The sequence below is a fragment of the Nelusetta ayraudi genome, unplaced genomic scaffold (assembly GCF_046127955.1).
Source record: "Nelusetta ayraudi isolate G7.1 ecotype Tasmania unplaced genomic scaffold, CSIRO-AGI_Nayr_v1 ptg000007l, whole genome shotgun sequence".
NCBI classification, from domain to species: domain Eukaryota; kingdom Metazoa; phylum Chordata; class Actinopteri; order Tetraodontiformes; family Monacanthidae; genus Nelusetta; species Nelusetta ayraudi.
Genome location: NW_027466057.1, coordinates 7,613,124 through 7,639,990, shown reverse-complemented (window position 1 = coordinate 7,639,990; position 26,867 = coordinate 7,613,124). Strand labels below are relative to the sequence as shown.

The 26,867-nt window shown below is 47.9% G+C and overlaps 2 protein-coding genes across 2 annotated transcripts in view; one reads left to right on the top strand and one right to left on the bottom strand.

Moving 5' to 3' along the window:
- Positions 1-19,371, bottom strand: part of LOC142883463 (ryanodine receptor 3) — a 100,953-nt gene extending 81,582 nt beyond the window's left edge. The window contains exon 1 of the mRNA XM_076018364.1: positions 18,258-19,371. Within this exon, the coding sequence (XP_075874479.1) occupies positions 18,258-18,305 (48 nt within the window). The 5' untranslated portion in view covers positions 18,306-19,371. The remainder of the gene's footprint in view (positions 1-18,257) is intronic.
- A 1,122-nt stretch (positions 19,372-20,493) lies between these two features.
- The window catches only part of LOC142883464 (formin), a 52,032-nt gene continuing 45,658 nt past the window's right edge, over positions 20,494-26,867 (top strand). The window contains exons 1-2 of the mRNA XM_076018366.1: positions 20,494-20,629; positions 21,722-23,394. Of these exons, the coding sequence (XP_075874481.1) occupies positions 21,846-23,394 (1,549 nt within the window). The 5' untranslated portion in view covers positions 20,494-20,629; positions 21,722-21,845. The remainder of the gene's footprint in view (positions 20,630-21,721; positions 23,395-26,867) is intronic.

Genomic DNA, 26,867 nt, shown 5'->3' with positions numbered 1-26,867 from the left:
GGAGGTTTGTGGAGTGATAAGTTCTTGTAGATATGTAGGTGCATGACCAGCAGACATTGTGGTTCTGGTCTTCTTCTGTCTGTCTAACCGTGGAGCGTTTATAGTTTCCATCGTAAATCGCGGTCAAAATATAAAACACTGTGTGTTGGAGGTTGCCAAGAGAGATACACTAGATTAAAAAAATTAAACAAAATGCATATAGATTGTTTAGAAATGATGGAGAAATAATAGCCATCAAAGTTCCAGAATTTACGCCGTCCACATCATCAACCGGTGGTCTCGCTCTGGTTCCGTGAGAGCAGTTCGGCCCAGCTGCGATGTCAGAGCTTCAGCGGGGGGGTAGATTAAAGAAAGCAATCTCTCTCTCCGTGTCTCCAGTGTGAGAAGTGCATTGAGCCTCCAAGGGCACCTTGAGATTAAATATCCCCCTCCCATAACAGCCCCCCTGCCACACACACACACACACACACACACACACACACACACACACACACACACACACACACACACACACACACACACACACAGGCTCCCACTCTCATTGCTTTGTTCTGAATGATAAACGCATTCTTCATGGCTGCCGTGTTTGGGTCTGCAGCACGTGCGCGTCGATACGTGCAACAGTCGCTTAAAACTCCTCGGAGGGGAAGATTAAAGCACACCGATGACCTCAGCTCGTGCCGCTGGAATCGGCCAATCGCGTCTCTCCTGGAGCATGGGAGGAGACCCGACATTGGTGGAGATTCTTTGCTTAGTGACAGGTTGCCGAACCAAAGGTCTGTGCGCCGCTGCGCTGAGATTTGGGAGTGAGGAGTGAGCAAGTGTGTAGGACAGATGTTTTAGCGTCTACGTTAATGGATTTTTTTTCCTTTATGCCCACTTTTATCATTTCAAATCTACAAATGAGTGTGGATTTTTTTTTTTTTTTAATTTAAATATTGCAGATAGGACTTCTATAGATTACATGCCTAAATTTGTTCTGAATTTTCTTACTGCTCATTTGCCAACACGTGATTCTAAAGATGTGCAAGGTCTGCATGACTGTTTTGTGCTGAGTTGATTCAACAGTTTCCATCTCAACCTCATTGATTGACGGAGCAACGTGGGTTTCCTAACCTGATCCATTAACAGAGATTTATGACAACACAGTGCTAACCCTAACACATTTAGATGTATTTTTCGCTGTAATGCTAGTTTGGCCCTTGGAGAAAATGTTGACAGTGTGACGAGAGGAGAACACAGGCAGACAGAAAACCAGGACATATGTTTGATGTGACCCGTTTACTGACCCGATGTCCCATAAAGCACCGGGGAGGCCTGAAGGAGCTCATTGAGCTGCTCTCATTGGGTGATGACAGATCCCAACTAAATCGAGTCACGATCAGGAGATCAGGATCATGATCAGTGTGATGCTGTTTTCACTTTCATCTATTTTACCTGGACTCTATGATGATTCGTAAGATATTCTTAGAATGGTCCCAAAATTAAATGTATGCGGTCAGTGAGACAGTTGTTTTAGTTGCAACTCTGAAGGAGCAACGTAAAAGCACAAAAAATACACAACAGAGCATGACGGACACATAAAACACAAACTGGATACATAATGCACATAAGCAAAATGCACAATAAAACGCTCACTCATCCTCAAGCTCACACTCACTCAAGTTACAACCTGTGCGTTAACCAGCTTTTCCTCGTGGCATTTAGAAGACAGACAGCAAAAGGCACAAAGTAAAACACGGGTAAAATACGACTCTGATCGCAAACAAAAGGCGAGGAGCAATTTTTCCAGCGTTTGTTAAGGTCAGTCTCGTCGGATTTTCCCGCTTTGTGAGCAACGACATCAATAAAATCTCTCGCTGCTTCTGTGGCTGCGTCGATTAAAAACAAAACATCGGCGTCGTGAGCGTTTTGTCAGACTGCTCCTCCAGTGGAAAATCACCTCCCGGACTGCATCAGCATTTCCCTGTCACAGGGGAGTGATGTCAAGTCAAGTGCAAACAAACTGGTTAAAGAATATAATGACACTTATTCAACAAGGAATAATTACGAGGTTGTTTTTTTTTACTCGCTGTTTCATGACTGCTGTGCAAGTTCTCCGGGAATCACCGACTTCCCTGGTGGACGGTTACTCAACAGAAGGTCCGCTAGCTTTCCTAAGGCACCGTGAGCCTGCTGAGCGCGGAGGCTGTGTGCACTGAAACACCAGAGTCAACAAGGGCCAGTCCGATGATACACTCACAGATACATCAACACATTTGCGGACCATATCGTGACTGCAGATCAGTCGATATTTTCGATTTGACCCACTGTTTACATTTCCGACTCTCCTCACGTTACAATCACAAAATTCCTCCCGGCGGTGGAAAACGAGCCCCCCAAACTCAAATAAGAAACTTCTTTCGAATTGTGTTCCGTTTCAATACATTTTCTAATGGAATATCCTTCCCAACGTGTGTATTTGCTGACGTCGTCAGGTCTGTGAACCCAAGCAGGGATGACGGACACTTGTCAGTGGAGCCCTACAGGTGTGACCCCCTCCATGCATTGTTGCGCACGCTGCACTCACCCACCGTCGGCGCTGCTTCTAAATAAATGATCGTTATTGATGACGGCAAGGGGTGATTACAGGCTGCAGAGTCCAGTAATGGGTTGTTACGGCCCAGTCCTGGCACTGGGGCCTGGATTCTTAAGCGCACTTGTTTTCAGAGCGTTTTCCCTTCCCCCCCCGGCTGCTTTTCGTCTCTTTTGTTTTTTAAAACTCATATCAGAACGGGATTTTATTATTCCAGACCTTCACACTACAGGGAGAGCAGGTGTTTGCAAAGAGTAGCGTCGGTCTTGTTAAAGGTTCCTTGCTAAGCGCGCTAGTGAACCCAAGTGCTCTCATATGGATTTCATAATCCTTCCATTCAGGCCCTCGCTTTGAGATCGCTGCAGCGTGCGGCAGGAAGCAGAGCGCACGGCACCACCTCGTCAGCCGCGGCCCAGGGCTGAGCTGCTACTGCTGCACGTACTGTATTAGCCAGTGTATCCCCGAGGCGGTAACGCGGCCGGCGTAAAGCTGCACTCGCAAAAGCTCTCAAAAAAAGGGCCAGTAAAGTAAAAAATGAATCAAGCTCCAGTGCTGGTAAACAGGATGTTTGCTGTTTACAGCACGGTGACTGCGGTGGTGAAGGCGACCGGGGTGCTTCAGTGTTTCCTGCGTGGCTCCAGTTCCTTCCCTAAGACCTCAGTCTGCACCATAGCAACACTTTACCAGCGCTCGTCTCCACATGAAGTGTGGAGCAGCGGCATTGGGACACTGTAAAAGGGGTAAAGTGGGAGAAGACTTGAGGGTAGTTACTTGACAAACTCCACACACTGATGGGATGGATCAGATCCGTAGTATTTTTGGGGTTTGGATCGGATTAATATAGTATTAGATTAAATAAAGCCAATTCTTTAGCCTTAAAGTTAGCGGTTTCTTTTACTTTGAAAAAAACTGTAATGGAAACGCAGCCACTGACACAGTGCGCTGAACGCCACGTGCAGGTTGCCACAACCCAATCAGTGCTCAAACTCTGTGATTATGATTAAAAACTGTGTCGATCTTGGTTCAGTTTCATATCAAAAACAAACAGAATGACTGCAGATAGACGTCAAATTTGGTTAAGACCCTCTCAGACTCACACTGGGACATAACTCTTTGATCCCATTTGGACATTAATGGGATAAAGTGGGTAAAAGCAACAATGCCAGAAGGAACTTTTCTTCCATATTTGCCTTGATCTTGCCTTCTAAGAGGTCTTAACAGCAACAAAAGTCGATCATGTTAAGTCTTTAGCAATTTTATTTCGATAGACAGACCGTACACACGGAACTCTAGCCTACTGTCTGAGCAAAAGAGCAATAGGTGTGTAAATATCCAAAGGATGCCATTAAGAAAATGCAATTACACCTCCCATCAAGATGAAATTGCCACTGCTTAGCGCGGCCCATCAAAGTGGAGACTCGTGGCAATAAAACTGCGACTCCTCTTTCCCTCTTTTTTTGTTGCAGCTGCAGCAGCTTTTCGTTCCAGTCTCAGCCTCCTCCTTTGATGTCATATTCGCCCCGTCTTCACAAAAACTGATCCGGCGCCAGAGAATGTGAATCAACGGTAATCTGATCCAAAAGTGACAATGAGGGGCCTTCGAGAAAGAGAGGAGGGGAGAGGGAATGGAAGGAGGGTTGGGGGAAAGGAAAGGAAAGGAAAGGAAAGGAAAGAAGGATTGAGGGAAGGAAAGGAAAGGAAGAGGGGTTGTGGGAAGGAAATGACAGGAAATAATGGTTGGGGAAGTGAAAGGGTTGAAGATGGAAAAGACAATGTAAAGGCAGAGGAAAAAGAACAGAAGCAAAGGAGGGAAAAGAGAGTTCTGCACCCATCCGACTCAGCAGCACTCGCCTCCACTCGCCTCTGTCCACGTGTGACTCCAGCCAGTCGACACTGTGCACATGATGTTTCGCACCACATCGAGGCCGAGAGCCGAGGCCGAGAGCCGAGGCCGAGAGCCGAGGCCGTGTGCGGCCACGGCCGGACGCGCTGATGCAGCTGCTCGACCGCTGCAGGACAAAATGCAGCAGGAGCTCCTGCTGTCTCGCTCTCCTCATTCTGCACAGAGCGCAGGTGTCTCTCTGGCACGCTGCGAGGATGGATGTCCTCGGCTGTCAGAAAGAAGGACTCAAACATGGTGGAGCCGCTCGTCCAACCATCTGTTGCCGCCTCGTGCAATTGTGTTGTATTTCTTTAAAGAAAAAAAAAAAAATTACCTTATGTACCTTAAATGAACCAATAGTGAGTGGCCCAGAATAAGATGCGACCGATGTTGCAGGAATAATAATATCTGTCTGAGCTATTTTTACCGCAGTCCAGTTATCTCCAGCGTCAGGTGGAGCAGCATTACACCGATGTCTATTTAGGGATTTAAGGTCCAATGTTAACACCGTTTTCAGAGCTGTATTTAGTTAAACCTCAGATCCGAGTCTTGACGTCATATACGATTGTCCAAAAAAGGGAAAGAACGTCTACAGATTTACATAAAACGGCACCTCTGTTTACAGCGTCACACCAAAAAACAACAACAAACAAACATGTTTCACTCTCCTAGGACAACTGATGATTTGTTCTGCCTACCACAGCAGTGTGTTCTCAGTGGGCGCCTATCAGGGGGCGATGCCACCAAGCTGGGGGAGGTATACATTGTGACATCAAAATGGGCCACTGTCCCATGTTCTAGCACACAGTTTTTCTGAGAAAAAAGAGGGGGGCCGGGGGGGGACCAGAAGTGACGTGAAATGAATTCTGCATGATAAGGGGACTTTGAAGTACTGAAGTTGCTCCAGCAGAAGTTAGATCAGCAGCTAAACAATACATTTCTGCCATGTCATAATCCACTGTCTGACATTGGATTATCCAGCTTCCAGCTTTTAGCCTTTTCCTAACAAAAAGACATTCCAAAAAAAAAAAATCAGACACACTTGATCTTTATTTCGAAAAACGCGTCTAAAGATACAGCTCCATCTACCAAAGGTCTCCACTAAAACCATAAACGTATGCGTATTTATCTTTGCCCGCAGTCGTCCACGAATATCCGACCCAGGCACTTGGAATACAAGACGCGTCGCAGCATTTTGCCCGCAATAATGTGGAGGGAGCCGCACGAGCAATCTGCTGATTGACTGTCAGAGAGGATCGTCGGCATGCGACGTGGCGCAATCTCATCCTGTGGGGAGACCGAGACGCGAGGGGGTGGAGAGTGTGGGGGTGGAGGGGAGTGAGTGGGGGAATTGCGGAACCGGAGGAGAGAAGCTTTGTTCTCATCACTCAGTGTCCCTGCGCAAATTGGAGCGCTAATAACGCTCGTCTCCAGGAAAAAAAACCCGCGGAACAGGCGGCCGCCCGAGCGCCGACATAGCAACAGATAGGAGGGCAAACAAAGCAATGGAGAGCACATTGAGCTGCCACACACAAGCGAACACACACAGCATTAAAATCCTCAGGCCAGAGCGACGCCATAAATTAAAGTTAATATCCACTAAAACAGTGGCTAAGGGTGGCGAGGACGGCAGATTTACAGCTTGTTACCGAACGGTGTCAATGGCCAGTCGCTGGCACGGAATGCCAGCACCTGCACTGCAGACCGCATTGGCACGGACACCGAGGGGGAAGCATCACGTTTGCACGTGGCACCGATGAATCTGACGTTATTTGGACGGCCCAGGTTCGCTACTGCCCCGAGACCTTCAGTTCGGATGCGGAAAAACTTGACCAAAACCGGAAGACGGAAAGAAAGTTGCTTTTAATGCCGATGTTTTCTAATAAGGGCCCTTATTTGTCAGAGTTGGATGTGGATGTGAGGGGCCAGTGACTAGTGTGGGCCCAGGCCCATTACTGGTGTCTGCTTTGGGCGAGTCCCCCACCACTTCTCTAAACTTGGTACATCGATGGATGGAAGGGTGGATGGAGGGATGGATGGAAGGATGGATTGAACCTCGCTTATCAGTGCCTCTGCACAATTTCATCGCCACATCTGCTTTGGTTGTTTGTTGTACATAGATTGAATTGAGTGTTTTTGAAACTACTGTATAATTTATTTTTTGTACTGCAACAGTGTAGTTTCCCAATTTGGGATCAATAAAGTACACCTATCTATCTATCTATCCACCTATGGATGGTTGGGTGGGTGGATGGATGGATGGAAGTTCATTACTCCACATCCACAGCCACACTGACAGCACTCCATCTTCCCTGCAACCTCTTCAGCAGCAGTTTTAGTGCCTCGACACACTTACAAAAACACATCAGAACTGCACTTTACAGTATGACGCTTGCTGCTGCTCCTCGTGCTGCCGCTGCTCCCTCGACTTTCCAAGAATAAACAAAGCCACGAGCAGCGCCAGGTCCCCTGGATGTTAATCTGATCTGCGGCGGTTCAACGGTCCCTCCCAACATTTGATCCTCCCAGACAGTCGCGAGCGTGCGAGTCGAACGGGCATCTGGCGCGCACTGCGTCTCAGACCCCAACTGTCTGATGAATGTGGCCGATCTAATTGCCACCCCATCGCACCACCCCAGCCCCTCTGGCCCCCCCATCTCCATACAGTGTGACTGTACAGCAGCGACCATATGGAGCAGGGCAATCCATCTCCGCCGCTGAACAGGCATGGCTGAAAGAAGGTGAGATGAGAGATGGTGGAGGTTATCTGAGGGGAAAGAAAGTTTTCCAAGCAAGCCTTCCAAGTGGAGCCCTGTAGGCAGAACCCCCCCCTCCCCCCCACCCCCCTGCCCCTCTCTTGGTCTATAGATATTAGCGCTATCTGAGGTGGGAGAACGGAGCAGCAGGGCTGTAAAGCGTCTGATTGCACCTTGAAGCGGAGCTCCTGCTCTCCCCCCAGGGTGATTTCAACACGAAAGGCCAAGTAAGCGTTTTTCATCCTACTTCGCTTTTGGCTCCCGCTGCACCCGTGAAACAAAAATCTGGAATGTGCCACGGTCGCAGTCGGCGACAGTGGTGAAGGCACTCGAATTGGGAGGGAGAGGGAGCGGAACGAAATGAGCGAGCTGCACCGAACTCCCTCTGCTTCCTTCCCGCAAAGTAGCCGAGGGACCAGGAGAATTTCAAAGGTGGCTGCGGAAATAGAACGGCTGCATCCGCTTCTTTGACGAGCTGTGCGTCGCGTTATTGGAGAGAGAGCTTTCCAAGAGCCTCACAGGGAAAGTAGCACAAACCGGGTGGGGGAGATGTGTGACAGACAGTCTTGTCTCCAAGCAGCGAAATCACAACTTCGCTTCAAGGTCAAGACAACTAGGTTTCAACAGCCGGACATAAAATAAAACCAGGGAGAGAAGTTCCTAATTTGCCCTTTTTAAAATGTCTGGAAAGTCCAGTTTTTGAGGAGCTACAGTGCAAGAAAGACTCTGAAAGTTACAAAATTGTTCAGTCACGCATACAGCCAGCATTCATGTTCTGAATGCACTGGGTTCATATGTACAAAGAAATGGTTGTTTTTACTTATTTTATGGCTTCAAGCAGAAGCCGCGATGTGCTAATAGTCCAATACTCGGGTGACTCATCAGAATAAACAGCTGGTTCTATTTCATTATTAAATAATTGCTATTTGATGACTTTAATCAATGGCGAGGTTGTGTCTTTAATATTCCTGTCGCACTGTCAGTGCTGTTAATTGCTGACAGCTGCTCCTCTCTGGTGTTTTGTTTTTTTTTTTTGCTTGGCTGCACTGCAGCTTTTTCAGAAGGATTTAAAAAATCAACAAATCTGAAAAGAATCAGCCAATCACATGGCGCATTTCATTCACCTATAAAAAAAAAAACGTGCTTGGCCGTTGAATGGGGACGTGATCACTCACGGGTCGCAACCTCAGCCCGCAGATCATCACTTCCTGTTTCATTTAGGTAGAAATTTGCACAGTGTTTCCCTTTGTTCTTTGAACGCGCAATAACCATGATCTCGGTGTCGGGAGAAAAATATCCATTGTCCCTTCAAGGCTTGACCTGACTGAAACTCTTCGGAGCGCTCATCCACATGCTTGTGAGTGCAGCTTGACAGAAGCTCCCCCCCACCATCCCTCAGAGGAAGAGAGCCGAGACTGAGCTGCCGCCGTGTCAAAGTCTATTTGGTGGAGGACTTGTGATGAAGCCCAGGTGAAGGCTTCCGGTGTCGGGGCTCAGAGAAGAGCCTTGGTTCTCGAGGCAGGAAAGAGTCGAAGGCATTCGAAAGCAAATAAAATAGTGCTGAGACAGTTTCGCTTGGCGGAAAATTGGCCATTTTAAGGTGGGAAAGAAACTAAAAATTTAAAGCGAGCGAGTGAGCGAGCGAGCGCGTGGTGAACGACGACACCCGGGCTCGGCGGCCGGAGGCTCTGTCTCGTGCTGCAGGGTCATTTCTGCTGCAGCAAACGTGAACCTGAAGCACTCAGGAGGCGTACGTCTCTGGAAGCGGCCATTAAGAGCCTCTGCGAACTACTTTTTGAATTGTTAGCTTGTCAGCTTTACTGCCACAGAAATACATCTGGACGCCGGCGGGGGAGTCGCTGCCAATGGCTGCGAGAGGAAGCCAGCAAAGAAAATGCTGCTGCAACAGACACTTTCCCAAGCAGAGGTGTAAAAAATAAAACCTCTTCAAAAAAAACAAAAACTAATATATATACATATACATATATATAAATAAATGTATTTTTCCCACCAGGAGGGCTAAACTAAAACACAAAAGCTTTGCAGTGTTTTTCCCCCTGAAATGTGCGTCGGTCACAGGAAATATAAAGGGGTCGAATGTGTTGTCATGCGTGCGCACTGCCTTGCTGCAAGCCCTCTAACCAGCAGATCACACGTCTCCTAATAACAAGCGCGCGCTGTTGACACTGCAGCAACGAGGCAGAGTAATAAAGAGGGCCAGTATCTTCCCCCACCTCCCGTCTACGCCTACGTCGCGTGACGCGCAGCTTGTTAAAAGCGCTGTGAATCTTTTATGAGGCAGGGGGGTGAAAACGCCACCGTCGTCGATATCAGATGAAAACAAACAAAAAAAAAAGTAGCGACGGATGGCCCTGTGTGTGAGGATCCTGCAAAACACTCAATTACCTCGAGAACCCGGTCGAGTAAATCGGATTCTCGCTTAGGCTGGCTGCTGTGAGGGAACTTTAACCATGAAAGACTGATCTTTCTCTTTTAGAACTGTCAAGGATTTCTTCTTCTTCTTCTTCTTCTTCTTCTCCTTTTTGAAAAAGGAAAAAAACTAGGCGGGAGTCGCTCGACTTTCCTCTGCAATGTGAGGCGCAACAGCAGCAGATTGCAGCAGTAAACACTCCAGCAAATGGCCTATTAGGGACCGCGCCGGGGAGACAGAACACAGGTGCGTGATTGCGGTAGATTCCAGAGCCGACTGTGTGTGTAGGCGGAAAACGATTCCCAAATACGGCCAAAATTGTTTGGCTATTAATGGTTTTTATCATTAAAATGTAAAGAGAGAGAGAGGTCCAGGTGACCTCAGCTCATTTAACTCAGAACATCCTGATCAGCTCAGTACATCCTGATCACGCTGACCGGCCATAGAGTTAGAGTAGAGTTGCAGAATTGATAATTAATAAAGGACAGAATTGTCTCATATTTGACAATGAAATGGTGCTTGCTTCCTGTTTTGAATCGGAACGGGACGGGGTTTGTCCCATATTTCCGAGTTGTCGTGAACGTGAATTTATTTTCAATGCTAATCGGGGCACGGCGACTATGTGATGCGATTGTAAGTCAATGGAGGCAGCCTGGTACGAAACATCTACACCGGTTACCAGGGCTTTTTGTTTGCTTTTTTGGCAGCAGGTCGAACCTAAGCTAGCCTAGCCTAGCCTAGCATGCCGTAAGACGCAGATGGAAACAGGCGAGTGTTTGGTAAGTGGTTAAAACGTTCTTCATTTCACTGACTGTACCTGTATTCAACAACAGGATGTTGACAGTAACAACTGTATGTATTCCTCCAAAATCAGGAAACACCCCGGAGCAATTTTTCATTTTTAGATTTTTTTTGGGGGGGGGCACTTTGCGCCGCTAGCGCACAAAAGTGATGAATAGCCACAGATTTAAAATAAAGCCTTTTTATGTGTGAGCCAACAGCAGCTGCCAAGAAATGATGGCAAAAGGGAAGCAGGGATGCCGATATGGCCCTGCTTCCCTTTTGAGGGAGGATGAAAATGGGTTAAGGCTGGCTGGTGGTGGTGCAGCACTGGCAGCGGCGCTGCTCTTTAAATTCCCGCATTTTGACAAATAATGTACAAGATTAAAAAAAAAACAAAAAAAACTGCACAGTTGTAAGGAAAAGTTGTGAGGAAATGACAACTTTACATCCTGCAGCGATGGTTTTACTGCACTGCAGGGACGAGGACTCGGACCTTCGGAGAAAATAGTGATCGGTGTAACGCTTCCGCGTTTGCGTGGGCGGCGTAAAATAGAATTACGCTGCTAGCACGGAGAGCAGCGCACCGTGTTCGCAAGGCTCCGGTTTGCTGTCGTCGGAGCCGGCCGGGATTAATTGCGCTGCATTGTTGCTGGTCCAGAGCGGCCAGCCGTGGATCTCGGAAAAGGTAGGATATCAGGAAGAAGTTTCGCAGAAATGATAACGGCGGTGACTCACCCACATCAGCACGGTGGCAAAGCTAACAGTAGCTTTGCTGCCCCTGCTGTGAATCTCAATGAATCACTTTTTTTTTGTTGCACAAAACGCAAATTGGAAGGTCTGCCGCTTACGCCTTCAAAACACTATTGAAGTTAAATTGGTTGTACCGAGGTGTTTTGCTGGGCACAGATTTTCATTCCATTTGCAAAATTAATTGAAATGCAAAAAAATAAAAAGTCTAAATGTGCCGGTTCTAATTAGACTAAAAAGTAAAACAGGCAGATGAACAGAACGTTGATTCGCATCAGCCGGCCACCGTTTATTGTTTATCAGGTTTCTGATTAAATATAAACCCAATCATAAAAGTTCTGAACTCACTGAAGTCTTTCGTACAGAGATTAATCATCGCCAATGCTTTGCACAGTGGAGGTCCTTCAGTGGCCTTTAATTATTCATTTGATTCATTTAGGCCCTGGCCGCATAAAACAACTTCATGCATATTGAATTCCGCCCGTCTCATATGTTCTGATTTTCTACAGTTAATCATCTATTTTAACGCGAGTTCGGGGAAAAAAATAATTACGATCTGGGACAAAAACACAATGCAAATGAGCAAAGTGCAGGGAAGTGTTGTGATGAAAATGTCTTATTATGCAAAAGCTAACAAACTAAGTGCTTTATTTACTTATTAATGACTAACTAGTGGACAAACAGGGAAAATACTACGCTGATTCTGATTCCTGAAACAGGTTATCAAACAGAACACAGCTTCATCCTTAAATCTGATCCTACATTTTGGAACTGGGACTGTCCATTGGAGGTCAGAACCTCGAGCTTTCGGAGGACGCCGGGGTCGTGTTTGTGAGGGGAAGCGTCCTCACGCCGTCTCATTAAACATTCATGACCTGAAACGGCGGATCAATCGGGCCCGCTCGCCGCATGTCACCGACATTACAGAGGAAATTTCTTCATTTGCCGCACGCGATCAATAGCTCATTACGGCAGCTTCGCACCGGCTCGTCTCCGACCCCGGGTCCGCCGGCTTAATTCCCTCAGCGTCGCCGGCCTATCTTAACTGCCCATCTTCATCAGGCAACGGCGGAGAAACAGCGCTTCCTCGTTAGGCCTCTCGCCGCTCGGCTTTTCTGCCTGGAGTTGCAGCACTTGAAGTGAATCTCCGGGGGTATTATGCTTGGTATATCAGGGATTTCAGCGCTCTCGGCACGTGGGCGTACGCGGCGGGCCAAATGAAGAAAAGGTGCTCTGAGGAGAACCATTCCCTAAATCCCCTGCATTTATCTCAGGTATCCATCTTGACAGGAGCCCAAGGAAAGCTTTTGAGAAAGAAGGAAAAAACCTGGCAACTGGGCAAACCTTTTGTGACTTTCAATCAAATGTTGTTGTTTTTCATTAGCTCACGGTTTCCGGTCAACCTTTTAATTTGCACCAAGAAGAATAGTGCAATGAAAAGTTATGGAAACGCCATCATTCAAAACAACTTCCTTTGGTTCGCAATAGAATTTGCACTTTCACTTGACGTGTTTTTTTTGTTTGTTTTTACAGATATGCACTGATTTGTTCACTAAACTCTTGTCATGAAGACACAGTGGCCACCAGTGGGGGCTGCTGGTGTTTCAAAGAGAGAATATGGCCATTTATTTGTATTCATTTGTTGGACGACTGTCTGTTGTGTGCTGTTGTAAGCTGCCTTGTTGCCCTGTTGACGATCTAGAATGAACAAATGAGCTAATGCAACTATATTAAACTCAAACTATTATAAACAAGTGTGTGTACTGAGGCAAGAGGGTGATGGTTGTATTTTATTTACAGTGTATTCATCGAAACCAAAAAGCAAACAGGGCTAAATGAGCAGCCGTTCTTCTCCGACTAAACCCACAGTGGGACGGCACTCCAAACTGTTCTGCCGTCTGCGTGCGTTTCCAGCAAATTCTCAATTGAAAGGGGGTTCAAACCAACCAATCATAACGCAGAATGCCAGTGTGCCGGTTCACGTCCTCCTCCGTTGACTCCCGAAGAAGCTGAGGGACTAAACGCAAGCGTCTACACCCAATGGCCGTCTGGTTTCACTGCAGTGAAAAACCCGATTACGAGCTGCTCCGTTGAAGTCCGTTAAACGTATGACAATAAACACTCAACACGACAGCTCAGCCAATAAGCAGTTTACACTGGGAGGAGGAGGAGGAGTTTTCATCTTTCGTGAAGCCAACTCCTCGCCGGGCCGTTCGGGGAGGGAATCTCGGCGCTCCGATCTGCACCATTATGCCCAGAATGCCATTTGACGGCTAATGAAGCCGAGCCACTCCTTTTTTTTTTTCCCCCAGCCGACCATGAAATGACAGTCGACCTCATCATTACAGCATTAGCAGCTCTCCTCCTTAATGTCAAGTAGAACGCGGGGATGTGCCGAACTTAATTCCCATCAGCGGGAATAATTTCATGGTAATCTTTAATAATTACACAGGCAAGCATGTCAGGTTTACTCGTGGCACCGGGACGTCCACAAACAAGCGCGGGGCGAGGCGCTGTTCCGAGGTGACGAAAGGTCAGTTCCGACACGAGAAGCTCGTCTTGCCACGTTCCCACCACGCATTGCGAGCAAGAGAGCTTCCTGCTCGGTTGTTTTGGTGGGAATAACGGGCGAGATCAAGGGCACCTGAGCGCCCCTCCGGGGGGCAGCGTTGAGCGGCAAGGTTCAGCCTCCGCCCTCACGCGTTCTCCATCATTATATTTCAAACTGGGGGCCGTGGCATATGCCAGACAAGTGAACCAGCAGCAGCAGCAGCAGCAGCAGAAGCAGCTGCAGCAATGATGTGCAGAGGCGCAACCCACGGCGACGGGACAGAGCCGGGTGTCAAACGAGGTTTAATTCTGCCCCAAAGTTGAGGAGATAAAAGCAGAAATCCTTGAAATAAGTGAGCGAGGAGGGATGAAGAAAAAATGACGAAAGGCGGAAGAGGGAAAGAGCAACCCGTAGCAGGCGGGATCAACGGCCCCGGAGGAACGGCCCAGCGGGGGATTCAGGATGTGAGTGGGTGAGGAGAAAATGAACGCAACAGGAGCTAAGTCGGAAGGAACCCTTGAAGGTCACACATTGTGCCCATTATGTTTCATATTCAACCAAGTCGTTAGCGATGGCCTACCTGTTCCCTCTTTCTTTTCTTTTTACTGATTCCAATTTGTATGAGTCAATCAACGAAGAGAATTGCGTTTTCAGCCATTTGAGTCACGAGCTGCGTTGCCTTTACCCCTAGAATTGGCAAAAACCTCAACATCGCAATAGAAAGGTGGTATTGGAAACAGCTAAACTTGTAGTTTGTCGAAATTTTAGAAATATCGCTTATATTTTGCAATAAACTATAATGGAAATGTAGCTACTGTGTCAGTCAGTTTGTTCATTTTTCGAACGAAGCCGGGCTACTGTGAGCAACTGAGCGATTCGTTCGTTCGTTCGTTCGCAGCCTCACCCTCAGAGCAGAGTGGAGAAAGGGGAGCCGACCTGAAACAAGAAACCAGGGCTTTTGCTTTTCCCCAAGGGGCTAATTCAGCCATTAGCTTGATATATTTAAACCAATGAAATTAGAATAGCAGTCACACAACCATGACGTGTCGCCTGGTCTCTGCTAGCAGGCGGTGTGACAGAGGACGAGTCATGAAAACAGCTGAATGATTCATTCAGGACCTGCACATCACCACAACTACGACAACAGCTGAACAGCCTCAGGATACAGACCATTTATGAGTTAGCGGTGAGATATCAATGCCGTCTGTGACATCACAAAGGCGTGGTTCACTCTTCCTAAAAAAATATTTTATCATTTCCAAGACCCTCACTGTCACTAGCTTCGTTTCCATTACAGTATTTTGCAAAATAAAAGCAATATTTCTAACATTTCGAGCAAGAACAGTTGCGATTTGCAGGCGTTTCCATTGAATGGCGTGAAGCGCATGAGCCGTAATTCTCGTTCTCGTTACGTCTGCTTTTGTTTGTTTACGTTTGTTTGCTGTCAAGAACGGTTGGTTGGTCCAGCTTTTCCCATGCTTCTTGCCTTTCCTTGCGTGTTTTTTCTGCCTCCGATCAATTTTTCTCAGTACAGCCCTGGCGCCACTTGAGCGCAGCCGCCCAAAAACAGGCGTCGCCCGGGTGCAACAGCGGCGAGGCAGGTGCCTTCACACGAAAAACGAGCCGGGCCACTGCCGCGGCGCATTAGTCAGAGCGCCCGCCTGGCCTTTTCAAAGCCATCACTCGCGCCACCAACTGCTAATAAGATCGACCAAGATTTGCCGCCCGCCTAGCAGGGGATCCTGGCAACGGAGGGCAGGGTGCACGGACGCTTTATGCCGCTGCAACAGTAAGTCGCCGTGAGCAAAGCAAAGTTTGCCCTGCATCCACTTTGCCTCGCGTGCCTCCACCGAATGACATAACACAGCGGAGCCGAGCGTTCATTTAGAAATCTACTCTTACATAATGAACGCCGGCTTTGTGCATAACTTGATATTTTATTCACTGTGCTGCTTCTAATGAAGCTGCTGCTGCTGCTGCTCGACCTGCAGGAATCTGACACCGTATCCCATTTTCCAAACAGTGGGAAGAATTGCGCATCCTTGTTAATCTCCCCCGAGCTGCCAACTACCCCCCCACCCCCACCCCCACCCCCCAACCCTCCTCTGACATTAAAAACAACACTTTGGGGAACTCGACTTTCACAATCAACGGCCTCCCTCTTCCCCTCACACCAAATCACCCGTGGCGAAGACATCTCGCGCTCCCCCCCCCCCTCCTCCCCCTCCTCCCACTGAGTTGGGTTTATGGCCGGCGTGCAGTCTGGCGGGGGTAATTCTGTTACCACTCCGGGGAAATTACTTTGCGCCGCTGGTTGAAGAGGCAGTTTTTGCGAACTGCTTCATCGAGCCAGCCGCCGCCAACAACAAGCAACATTGTTTTTTCCGCGAACCAACACCGCCGCTGTGGCTGATTCCCTGCGTCCTGCGCATGTAGGCCAAACGTGAGCGTTTTACTTCTGCAGGACTGACTTTCTGCAGGCCCCCGTTCGAGCCGCGCGCTCCAACGCGTGCGATGCGTGTCGCACACGCACGTGCGTCTCGTCCGTGTTGTCTTGCTCCTCGGCGCACCGAGCCTTGCCCGGGCTGATGAATAATTTCTGCGCTGTGCTCCGTCGTGGCACGTCTGGTGCAGCCTGACTGCACCACACAGCCATGTCCTTCGCATTTGCATTCAGCGCGCGCGCACGCACGCACGCACGCACGCACACGCACACGCATTTACTCTCATGAACGGCAGCTGTGCCGCCCCCCAAACCCAGCAACATCCAGCCTGTCAGCTTCCTCGCTGTGCAGATAGATGCAACAAGCTTCCCTTTTTTTTTTTTAAAGTGACAGCCAGCAGTTTCCTATTCGTCGTCTTACTTTAATGCAGCTTCTGGGAAAATGTTTTTTTTTTTTTTTTTAAACCCATGGGACTGGACTCAGCATTTCTTTCATCTACTTCGTACGATCCACACAATCGTACAAAGTAGATGAAAATCCACACAACAGCAGCGTCGTTCATTGTAATCACTTGCACTTAAATGGATCCAACAGTTGGGAGCTGTATGGGTGGGAAGAACCTCTTTTCCAAGACAGTGGATGCCTGGCATTTAGGTTCAAGCGTGGAGAGGAGTGCAGAAATGTCAGCTATTTTGTCAAGTGCCAGGCGTGCTGATGTGGTGACCTCTATGTGCTATATGGTTAAAAGGTCGGAGGCTACAGGGGCAAAACAAGTGGAAGTGGAGGCAGCTGTACGCATCATTTCTAATAATAACAATAATAATAATAATAACAACAACAACAACTAAAAACACGGCAAAAACACACACCATTTGCATTCTGTTTACTTTGATTGGGGTGAACAAGTTCATACTGCACTTGTCAATAGCGTTCCCCATAATTTACTGAATATGTTTCGGTAAATTTTGGACCAATTTGCTCCAAAACAAGAGCTACCTCTTCCTCCCCGTCCTGCCTCGTTTACCTCAAAACCCAGCACGTTGCACACCGCCGAGCGGCTGGATACAAGGAAACCAAAAGGAGCAGCGGCAGAGATATGTGCAAGCAAAAAAATAAAACACCTCCTGCTGTCTCGCGGCCCATCTGGGAGACCTCCAGCACTCTTTTATAGACCGGCATACATTTTCAGGCACGACATGCCTAATGCATCTTGGCCACGGCGGAAAACACATCATGTCATCATCTGTCTTTGTCAACTGTGTGAAAGCCACTCCTGCCTGCACAGCCCATGGGCACACGTTTCCAGTCGTGACATACATTTCTGTTTTTCATTGCAAAAAAAAAAAAAAAAAAAAAATCTACAGTCAATATAGCGATGTAGCCCTGTTATTAAAACACATTCGCTACTTTTCAGTCAAGGCGGCAGAAGAGATCTGGCTTGGGTGCAGCAGGGCTGTGTGGGTTACAGAATGAATTTGCATAGACCTTTGCTACCAGCACTGAAACCCCGGGGTGACTGTCTGGACTGCCTCATTCACTGCCAGGATGTATCACGCACAGATTGCACACGCACACCGACTCACAAACTCAATTCACCCTTCCTTCCCTCACCTTAGAGCAGAAAAAGACGCATTTAACACAGTGTAACTTGTCGGAATTAAGCAGAAGAAATCGCCTCGTTTCTCGCAGCAACACCGTGCACTAAAAAAAAAAAAGAGAGAAAAAAAAAAACCAAGGGCGCGTTTGGTTAAGTTTTCGACACGGACACGCGGGACGCAATTGCCTGTCAACTTCCAGAGAGCGAGGCATGCGGAAGACAATAGCTGTCAGCGGGCGATGCGCAAAACAATGGAGCAGCACCGCCGCCTCCGAGGTGCTCCGGGGAAGGCACCGGGTTACCGGAGGGCTGCACCGGGCACGGAATCACATCTGTGAGGCAGGCCAGGTGGTGAAAAAGGCAAGCGGCGGTCGTGATCTGCGCGCCACAAACGTGCAACCGTGAAAGGGGGGAAAGAGGAGGAAGAGGAGGAGGGGGTGAGAAAGCCAGATATATCCAGTCAGCAATTGAGAGGCGGCGAGTCTACTTACGGTCCTGAGGAACTGGATCTCATCCTCTCCCTCTCCACCTTCAGCCATGGCTGCAAAGGCGCCTGTTCGGAAGCCTCTCGCTGGCTCCTCTCCCCCGTCGATATTAGCATACAGCTAATCCACAGCCATGGAGCGGCAGGAGGAGGAGGAGGAGGAGGAGGAGGAGGCGGTGGGGGAGGAAGGGGAGGGGGAGGAGGAGGAGGGTCGTGTGGATGGAGGGTGGAGGTGGAGGGTGGAGGGTGGTGGGGGAGGGGGAGGGCGACTACCGCAGCATGTGTCACTCAAGACCCTGCGCTCCAGCCCCGCTTGCCGCCCGGAGGAAGAGGAGGTAGCGGAGTAGGAGGAGGTGGAGGAGGAGGAGGAGGAGTGTGTGTCAGCACCGGCAGTCCACAGCCAAGTGAGGAGCCGCGGCGGCGGCGGCGGGGCGGCCGGGCTGCGGGGTCTTTATCTGCCACGTCACCGGCACACTTTATTCATCACAGCGCGCAAGAGCGCCAACATTCAAACGTGCGCACCAGCTAAAATTCAGCGTGGAGCTTTTTTTTTTTTTTTTTTTTTTTTTTTTTATGCACCACCCCTCCCTCCGCCCCACCTCCTTTTTAGTTGTTGTTGCCCGCATGCTAATGTGTGACACGTGCGACCAGGAAGTTGACAAGAGAGGCCGGTGTTTGGAAGGGCAGAGCCTGGTTCAGCACCACGGCCAGCGACAGCATCCGCCCGGCCCGGCGCAGCCCTTCGCTGTACGTCACAGCTGGGAATCGTTTTCGTTGATTGATTGACTGACTTTTCCCAGTTCTGGGGTTTAGCATAGCGTTCGACGTCGATAAGACCCAGCGTGGAGAATGCGTCAAATGTTGCAGTGGAAAAGCGACACATCACATGTGCATTAGAACATACAAGCAGGCGCCTCGTTTAGAATCGTAATCAGTCCGAGCCCGTGTACTCTGGTTGTTGTGTTGTATCGCTGCTTGTACACTGTGTGCTGAGATCAATTCCAGCCTGTTCGGCAAACTTTAATTTGACTGAATTAATTAATTAATTAATTAGTGTTTTGTTTTGTCACAAATGTTTCTAATTATGATTATGAGCCTATACGCAAACATATACACAATAAACTTGCCCCCATATTTTATACATCATCATCAAGTCTGTAATCTTTGCTCTTTTAGGTAATTACTGTCATTTGTTGGACAAACAGCACAGCTGCCATGTGGCTGAGATCCCATGTAATACGTTTCTCATATCCCTCCCATTAATAACATTTTCCAGACTATCTATTCATTTATTTAACAAAGCATGATAGGTAGGCTACTTAGATAAATGTACATTGAACTAACAAATGTATGAAATGCATGGCAATTACTATGCTATGCACTGTCAGTAAGATGGACTTCAATGATAAGTGGAAACACGTTTGACCCTCAGCTGGATTCGATAAACAGGTATGACTATCAAATACTGGCCGATGCTGCCCTCTAGTGTCAGTGATGTAAACTATCACGTCGCGTACAAATGGTATTCTCACGATTCACTTGAACTCAGTTGAGTTAAATCATTTTTAAATCATATAGCTAATATTGGGATATATTAGCTTTACATAATGGCCTTCACGGTGAAATATCAATAGAACTCATGAAGGTGTAATTTAATTGAGAACTTTTCTTGACAGTCTACCAACGCAACGGTGATACAGATATTAACCACTAGAGGACAGTATTTTGTAAGAAACCGCACAATTGTGGGCTCTCAAAATCTTTTTTTTTTTTTTCTTTTACGTCACTGAGCAAAATAGCGAACACACAAGCGGATGCCATCACATTGAGGTTTGCTTGTGTTTTGTCGTCTTGCGTTCGTTTCTGACATCACAACGAGCATCGATCATGAGAGGCAGTCCTTGCGAAACGTGCAAGAAAAAAAAAAGAAGAAGAAGAAGAAAAGAGACAACATTAAGCCGGATGCGAATGCCGTGAAAGTGATAGTACAGAGGAGTCGAAGACATCTTATTTTCAGCTTTCAGTTAACATGTGGAATCTAGTGGGTGTGATAGTGCACCTCTTGAAATCAGTAAAGCGCAGAGCTGTGCTATTCATGTACACGTACATGTCTGGGGAATGTCTGAAATATTCATTTGCGCCACACTCTCCCTCCGTCACATGTCCTACCTGCTCGCTGCAGCTGCACCGACTCAATATGCGGGACTGTGGACAAATCCGGGGGACCAATGACAGAGCAGCCCGTGAACGCTGACTCCGCCCATTGGACAGAGGTGCCGTCGATCAGCACGCAGGAGCCCGGAGGAGCAGCGGTGAGCAGCAGTGGCCCGGCTGCACTAGCAGAGATGTGAGGAAATGTTTGCCAGGCTACTGAATCGGGTAAGTCCGCTGTTTATCCTTCACCAGCTGCGGCTGAGTTAACCTTCTGCAGGTGCAATTGCCTTTAAGGTGCTTCCGGCTTCTGATTAAGCCTGTATGATAGCAGACGTGAAGCTGAGACGAGGGCATTTTCCTTTTTTTTTTTTTTTTTTTTTTTTTGCGTACCGTCTTTGAATTGATGCGAAATATGTCACAATGTTTATCATGACTGAAGTTGCATTGGGCAGCATTCAGCCCGCAGGACAGTGACTCTATCTGCGTTGCCATTTTTAACAATCGCTACTGCATCGGAGTTCGTTGCAGGGTGACAACAGCCCGCGGGATTATGTTATGATGTAAACAGTTCGGAGGGGTTTGCGGGCATCCGCTGGAGTGCTGATGAAAACGTGGTGCGTATTTTTTTTTTTTAATTATTATTATTATTTATTTATTTTTATTTTATTTTTTTGCAGCCGATCGCCGCAGATTTGGAGGCAAAACACTGGCCTGTGTGCGTGTCCTCACCTTGTGTGACACGGTTTTTTTTGTTTGTATGCGGCAGCTGGTTAAATCTTGATGAATTTCGCTGCAGAAACGGTTCGTCTCGTTACACAGCAACGTGAAAGAGGATATTGATTGCAAAGTGTGGTTAGATTTGCCCAGTAAACAGTTGACTATGCCTGTGCAGCTGTATTTTTCAATGAGGAAATGTCAGCCGGACATGGGCCAGTTTATGACTGTTAGCACGGGCAAAAAATATCACGGTTTTTATCACTGTATTGTGATGTACATGACCAAAATGTAATGAACACTTCCCCTTTTCATATAACACAACCTATTTTATTTGCCAATAACGTATGGAATGTTAAACATTTTGATAAAGATGTTACTGTGAAGTTTAATTCATAACTGTTAATATGTCCAAACTGTTGGCAATTTTTGTCTAGGCTGGCAAATTGCAATTTGTTTGAATTGTTCAGTTATTATACTTTATCTGAAACTTAATCCCATCTAAATATATAAATAATTCAGCATCAGCAGTGCATTAAAGTCAATATGAAGACCAAGATGTTCCAGAACATATATTTCATCTCTCTACTTTCCCTCTGACAGCTCCTGGACAGGTCTGGTGATGAATAGTCAGTGTTCCTCACCTGCACTGCAGACCCAGTCACTCTGTCTGGAGGGGGACTGACCTCTTACTCACATCGCTCGGGTGATTAGCGTGGCAGCCATCATGGAGGGCACTCACACCGTGTTGCTCCTATACGCACCCATCCATGAGCAGAGCAACATCAGCCTGTACTTCCCGAAGAGGCGGGCCCCGAGCTTCCACTACAAGAGCCGCGCCCCTCACAAGGAAAGGCCTGCTAATGACCGTGACTCTGGAAAGGATGATCTCGCAGCGTCCGAACAAAGGGGCCAGTCTTCCTGCTCCTCAGGCGGAATCCTTGACTCCCAGCGGGCAACAAAGGAGGCTGTTGCAGAGCTCTGCTGGCTGGCGGCGGAGCACCACCAGTTGCTGGCAGATCTCCTGTCCTTGTGCAAGGCCTGCGCCAGCAACATCGGTATGGGCAACCAGGATGGGAAACTGCAGGATTACGTGGAAGTTCAGGAGGTTCGCCCTGGAGGTCAAGTTCTCGAAAGCGGGAACTCTTCTCCCCCGGTGCCTCCGGAGCAAAAGAGGGCCGCGTCTAAGGGCAAGAAGCTGAAGAAACTTGGGGGCAAGAAGCTCGACAGTGCCGAGGATCTTCTTCACAGTAAGATGAAGAAAAAACTCATAACTGAAAAGTCCTCTCTTGAGCACCCTCCTCCGGACAGTTCATGTGCAGCCACAGCAACGGAGCAGATCCATAGAATGGCACCTTCTATCCACGCCTCAGACAGCCCAGCTACGGGCTCTTATGTCAGTGCTGTCAGTAATCCCATCCTTCCCATGGAGGAGCCCTTCCAGATCACCCGGGACTTTGAGGACTTTGAGGACAACCGGGTGTTTGACCACGACATGGATTTCTGCAATGACTTCTCAGAGTACGACGGTGAGCTCGGCTACGAGTCGTCATTTTGCACCCTGATGGAGGGTTTGACCCGGCGGGAAAGCGGCAGCAACCTTCGACCCATCAAAAGGTTCGATTCACCGGGGGAGACGTCGTCAGAGGACGCATCGACGGCCACGTCTGCTCAGCTGCAGGGTAGTACAGCTATCAAGGTGGTGGTGGCCAAGATGCAGGATGTTGAAGGGACGGTGCAACGCGTAAGTCACACAAGTCCGGTTAGGGAAGAGCCAGTCGTGACACAATCAGGGTCTACCGGCTGCCACCAGGACTTCGGAAAGTGGAGGGGAACAAACGGAAACCACTCTGCGGCAGTCAAAAGAGAAAACGCAGTCAACAAGCCTTGTGAGGGTCTTCGGCTACCCCTATCCCACACCACTGAACCTTACCCGCTCATCAAGGCCCGCAAAAAGAGCCCTACTTCACCGTCTCTGGCTGGACTTTTCAACGCGTCTTTCCCGGCCTCCAACAGCCTCCAGAGCATGTCGCCCGTCCTGTCCCCTCTGTCCCCTAAGCAGCAAAGTCCTCACCTCAACCATCGCATCGTGCTCCTGTCCGATCGAGACGTGGACCAGGAGCAGGACAGCTCCAGCAACGCGGACGAGCCCAAAGTCTTCACCGAGGTCATCGACAAGAACGGCAACAAGCGAACCATCACCCGCCTGGATCTGAACCTCAGCAGGCGGCCCAGTACCTCCAAGTGGAACTCCTCCAGCAACTCCACTACAACAGGTGAGTTGTGTTGCGCCGATTCATGTTCAACACAGTCTTTCAATTGTTGACCCTGGTACTTTTATCAACTCGCAGCGGGAAACACCTGCCAGAGAGTGTCTCATCTCGCGCTGCTTTCAAAGAGCTAAACAAAAATGCCTCTGTGTGTGTGTGTGTGTGTGCAGCCTGAAGTTGTCAAATTCCTCCGCAGCACTATTTTTGACGTTTTGCCACAATGAGAGTATTTTTCAGTCATGCAGCATTTCTATAATAAACCTGCTTGACCGATGAATTAGCGCTGTGTCCAAAAACAGGCAAGGGAAGAAATATTTGTTGAATGTGTGAGAACAAATTAAAAACTACCCAGCAGAGTTGCATAAGGGGCAAAACAGGGCCTGCAAATTGTTTCACTGATGATCCAGTTTAACTCCCTGGGTGCCGCCGGGCTGGTAGAGATTAGTCAGTGTCCCAGATCAAAGGCTCAAAAGTTGACAAGAGGTTCAACCTGACCAGGGGTTCTCATGGCACGCTGTTAACTGAAGCATTGCCAATTTGCACTCTCTCCCTCCGTCCGGCCCCGCCCCCAAATCCACATCCTACCCAGTCCACAGCAAGCTGACAAAAGATCACAGACCCAACAAGGCCACGGGTTAAAGGACAATAAGGGTTGGATACGCCCTATTGCAGAACTCCTATGTTGACACAGTGACTAGATAAATATACCCTTGCACATGTTTTATGTTGTCTTTATTATTAATGGGCAATTATTAATTTGCGCCCAGTTTTCCATATTGGCCTACACAAGTCTTCATACTTTAGCTCTCAACAGAAGAGTGGATGTCTGTTGTCTATAAGTTTTACCTCCATCTAAATTGCAACTGCAAATGCCGCTAATGCTATTGTGGAATCAACAGCAGCTGGTCTTTTTTGAGAGGGCCTGGTCTTTTGTTGCGTCGTGTTTTTCTCGACTGACGTTAGAGCTCCACCGCATCTTAAAAAGTGTGCCGCTGAGCATTGGAGTTGTTACATCACGGACCAGCCATAGCTTCCCCAGCTTCCCCAGCGCCGTCAGCACCAGTCAGCTCAGCAACAGCCCGAGGGAGAAAAGGCACTTAGCCATGTGTGGAGCTAAGCTAGTAACTGCTCCTGGCTTTACGCATGTAACGCTGATTGAGATCCATTTCTAGAACCACACTCCTCCTCATGATCCTTGGGTATACTGCAGTAATTTCTAATGAATTTTTGCATGTCAAAATTTATGCTTATAAGATTATCATACATATTCTCCAGTTAAAACTTTGAATATGTGTTTGATATACATATTCAAATAAAAAGTCTGTCATCTACTACAGCTGTAGAGGCTCGTTTTAGTAGCTGAAATAATCACTTTCCCCTGGCATGCTTGGTATTTAAGCCATACGCATAACCCTTCTCCTCTCTTCACCCTCCTCTCCTCCTCACTTTAACCCATTTTATTGTCAGACATATGGCAGGCAAGCAAAGCCATGATCTAATTACACATTAACGTTCCAGGAAGGTCATATGAACCTGATCAGTGCCCGGCGTCTCACACATGTGCCCCGGCGCGCAACATTGTTCTGTCCAGACAAGACAAGGCAGGACAAGGCCCTGCTATATCCTGAGAATGGTGTGAATTCTGCTTGAGACATGCGCTCTCTCCTACTCCTACCTTACGGAACCAACAGGGCACAAAGGTCCCTCTCATATAACCTGTAACTTGTTTCTTTTAATACATGACTGCTGTGTATCCACCTTGGCAAATGTTAGCTGTGATCATTGTCGTAAACCTGGCGCGGCAGATGAATTGCTTATTCCAAAATGCTATCAGCTGAGCTCTGAAGTGTCAAGAAAGGCCAAGCAAAGACCTGGAAGATGAGTAAACCGAGTGTGTGTGTAAAATTTAGGCAGTCTAGTCGGAGTTGTTACAGCTAGCTTAGGTAAGTTGCTATAGCACGATGCTAATGGGCATTAGCTGGCCATTAACACCCCCTGGCTGATGATTACTCTATTTTAGCTAAACTCTGAATGGTTAATTTCCATGTTTCCATGTTCTTGCCGCCCACATCTTACACAGAGGCAGTAGGTCTCCATACCAATACTTCTGCATTCTAGTACTAAGACATTAGCCTCAGAGTGGCGAATGACTTCTGCTTTACTCTGTTTCTTTTTTGTCTTCTTCTGGGGCTTTTAACATTAGCTAGCAGCAGCTCACTAGAAACTGCGTAAAGAGAACAGGAGAGTAAAAGTACTAAAAAAAAAATTAAAAAAAAAGGATGAAAGTACTACGTCAGTGTAGTGCAAATAATGAATAACAGTGCAAAATGCAAATGCAAATAACCTACAAGTACAAGTGTGGCCACACAAGCCAGTAAGCACAATGCACCAGCAGTCCTGTGCAAAGCAAATGTGTTTGTTCACACACACACACACACACACACACCCCTCATCCCCCGATAAAGAGTCTTTGCCCTTCCTGGCCTGCTCGCATGTACATAATCAGACAGGCATTTAAACGTCTGGAAGACAGCTTTGGTTTCATTTAGCTCTACTTATGGTGTGCCCGCAAAGCTTTCTCCAACCACTGGGTGAGCCGTGATGAGCCGGCAGAGTGACAGATGGTTTTGTTGCATCCAGACGAGACACCTCCTACTAGGATCAGATGTGAGACGGGCAGCAGAGAAACATCCGTGTCGTTGACAGATGTTTGCTCGAACATTGCCATCAGCATGTGCCTCGGCTTAAGCGTTTGTGAAAACACCTGCAGTTACTTCAGATGCCTCAGCTAAGGCACATTGACATTGCCAACTTTTGCTTTGTAGACTCAGACAGTGTCTGCTGGACTGGACTGGAACTGGTTTGCTCTGATTCACTTAGCTTAGCTGTCCCAAGACTAAACAAAACAAAACAAAAAAACACAAAATCCCATCTGTGCCCTTTCATGATCACTGGGATTGGGTCTGTGGAGCAGCAGGGGAGAAGATTAAAATGGCAATAAGTGCACTTTAAATCCAACAGTGTTCCTAAATTTGAGCTTAACGTCTTTTGATGTGCTTGCATGTAACAGAGCCATAAATCAGCCTGAGTGTATCGACCGACGCTGCGGCTGCACCATTGACGGGAACTCTGTTTAGTTTTAGCTTTGCAGCTCTGCAGCGTTTTGCATTTCTCTCCCATTTTTTATGCCGGGCCTTCAGCAGTGACATGAGAGCACCACTGCAGTGCTCTGGCACCGACCGCGGGGAGGGGGGGGGGGGAGGAGGAGGAGGAGGAGAAGAAGCCAAGCCACTTTCTCTTTGCATCCAGATGGTGGCGGCGTGGAGCCGCCTAACGGATGATGAAACGCTCTGCTCGTTCTGCAAGCTTGCACAGCAAAAAATAGATTTATCTTTTCACATTTTGTCTTTGCGTGTGTATGCGTGCGTGTGAGTGTGAGATGAGTAGAACAGAAGAATTCTTGTGTCAGTCGGCCCCTG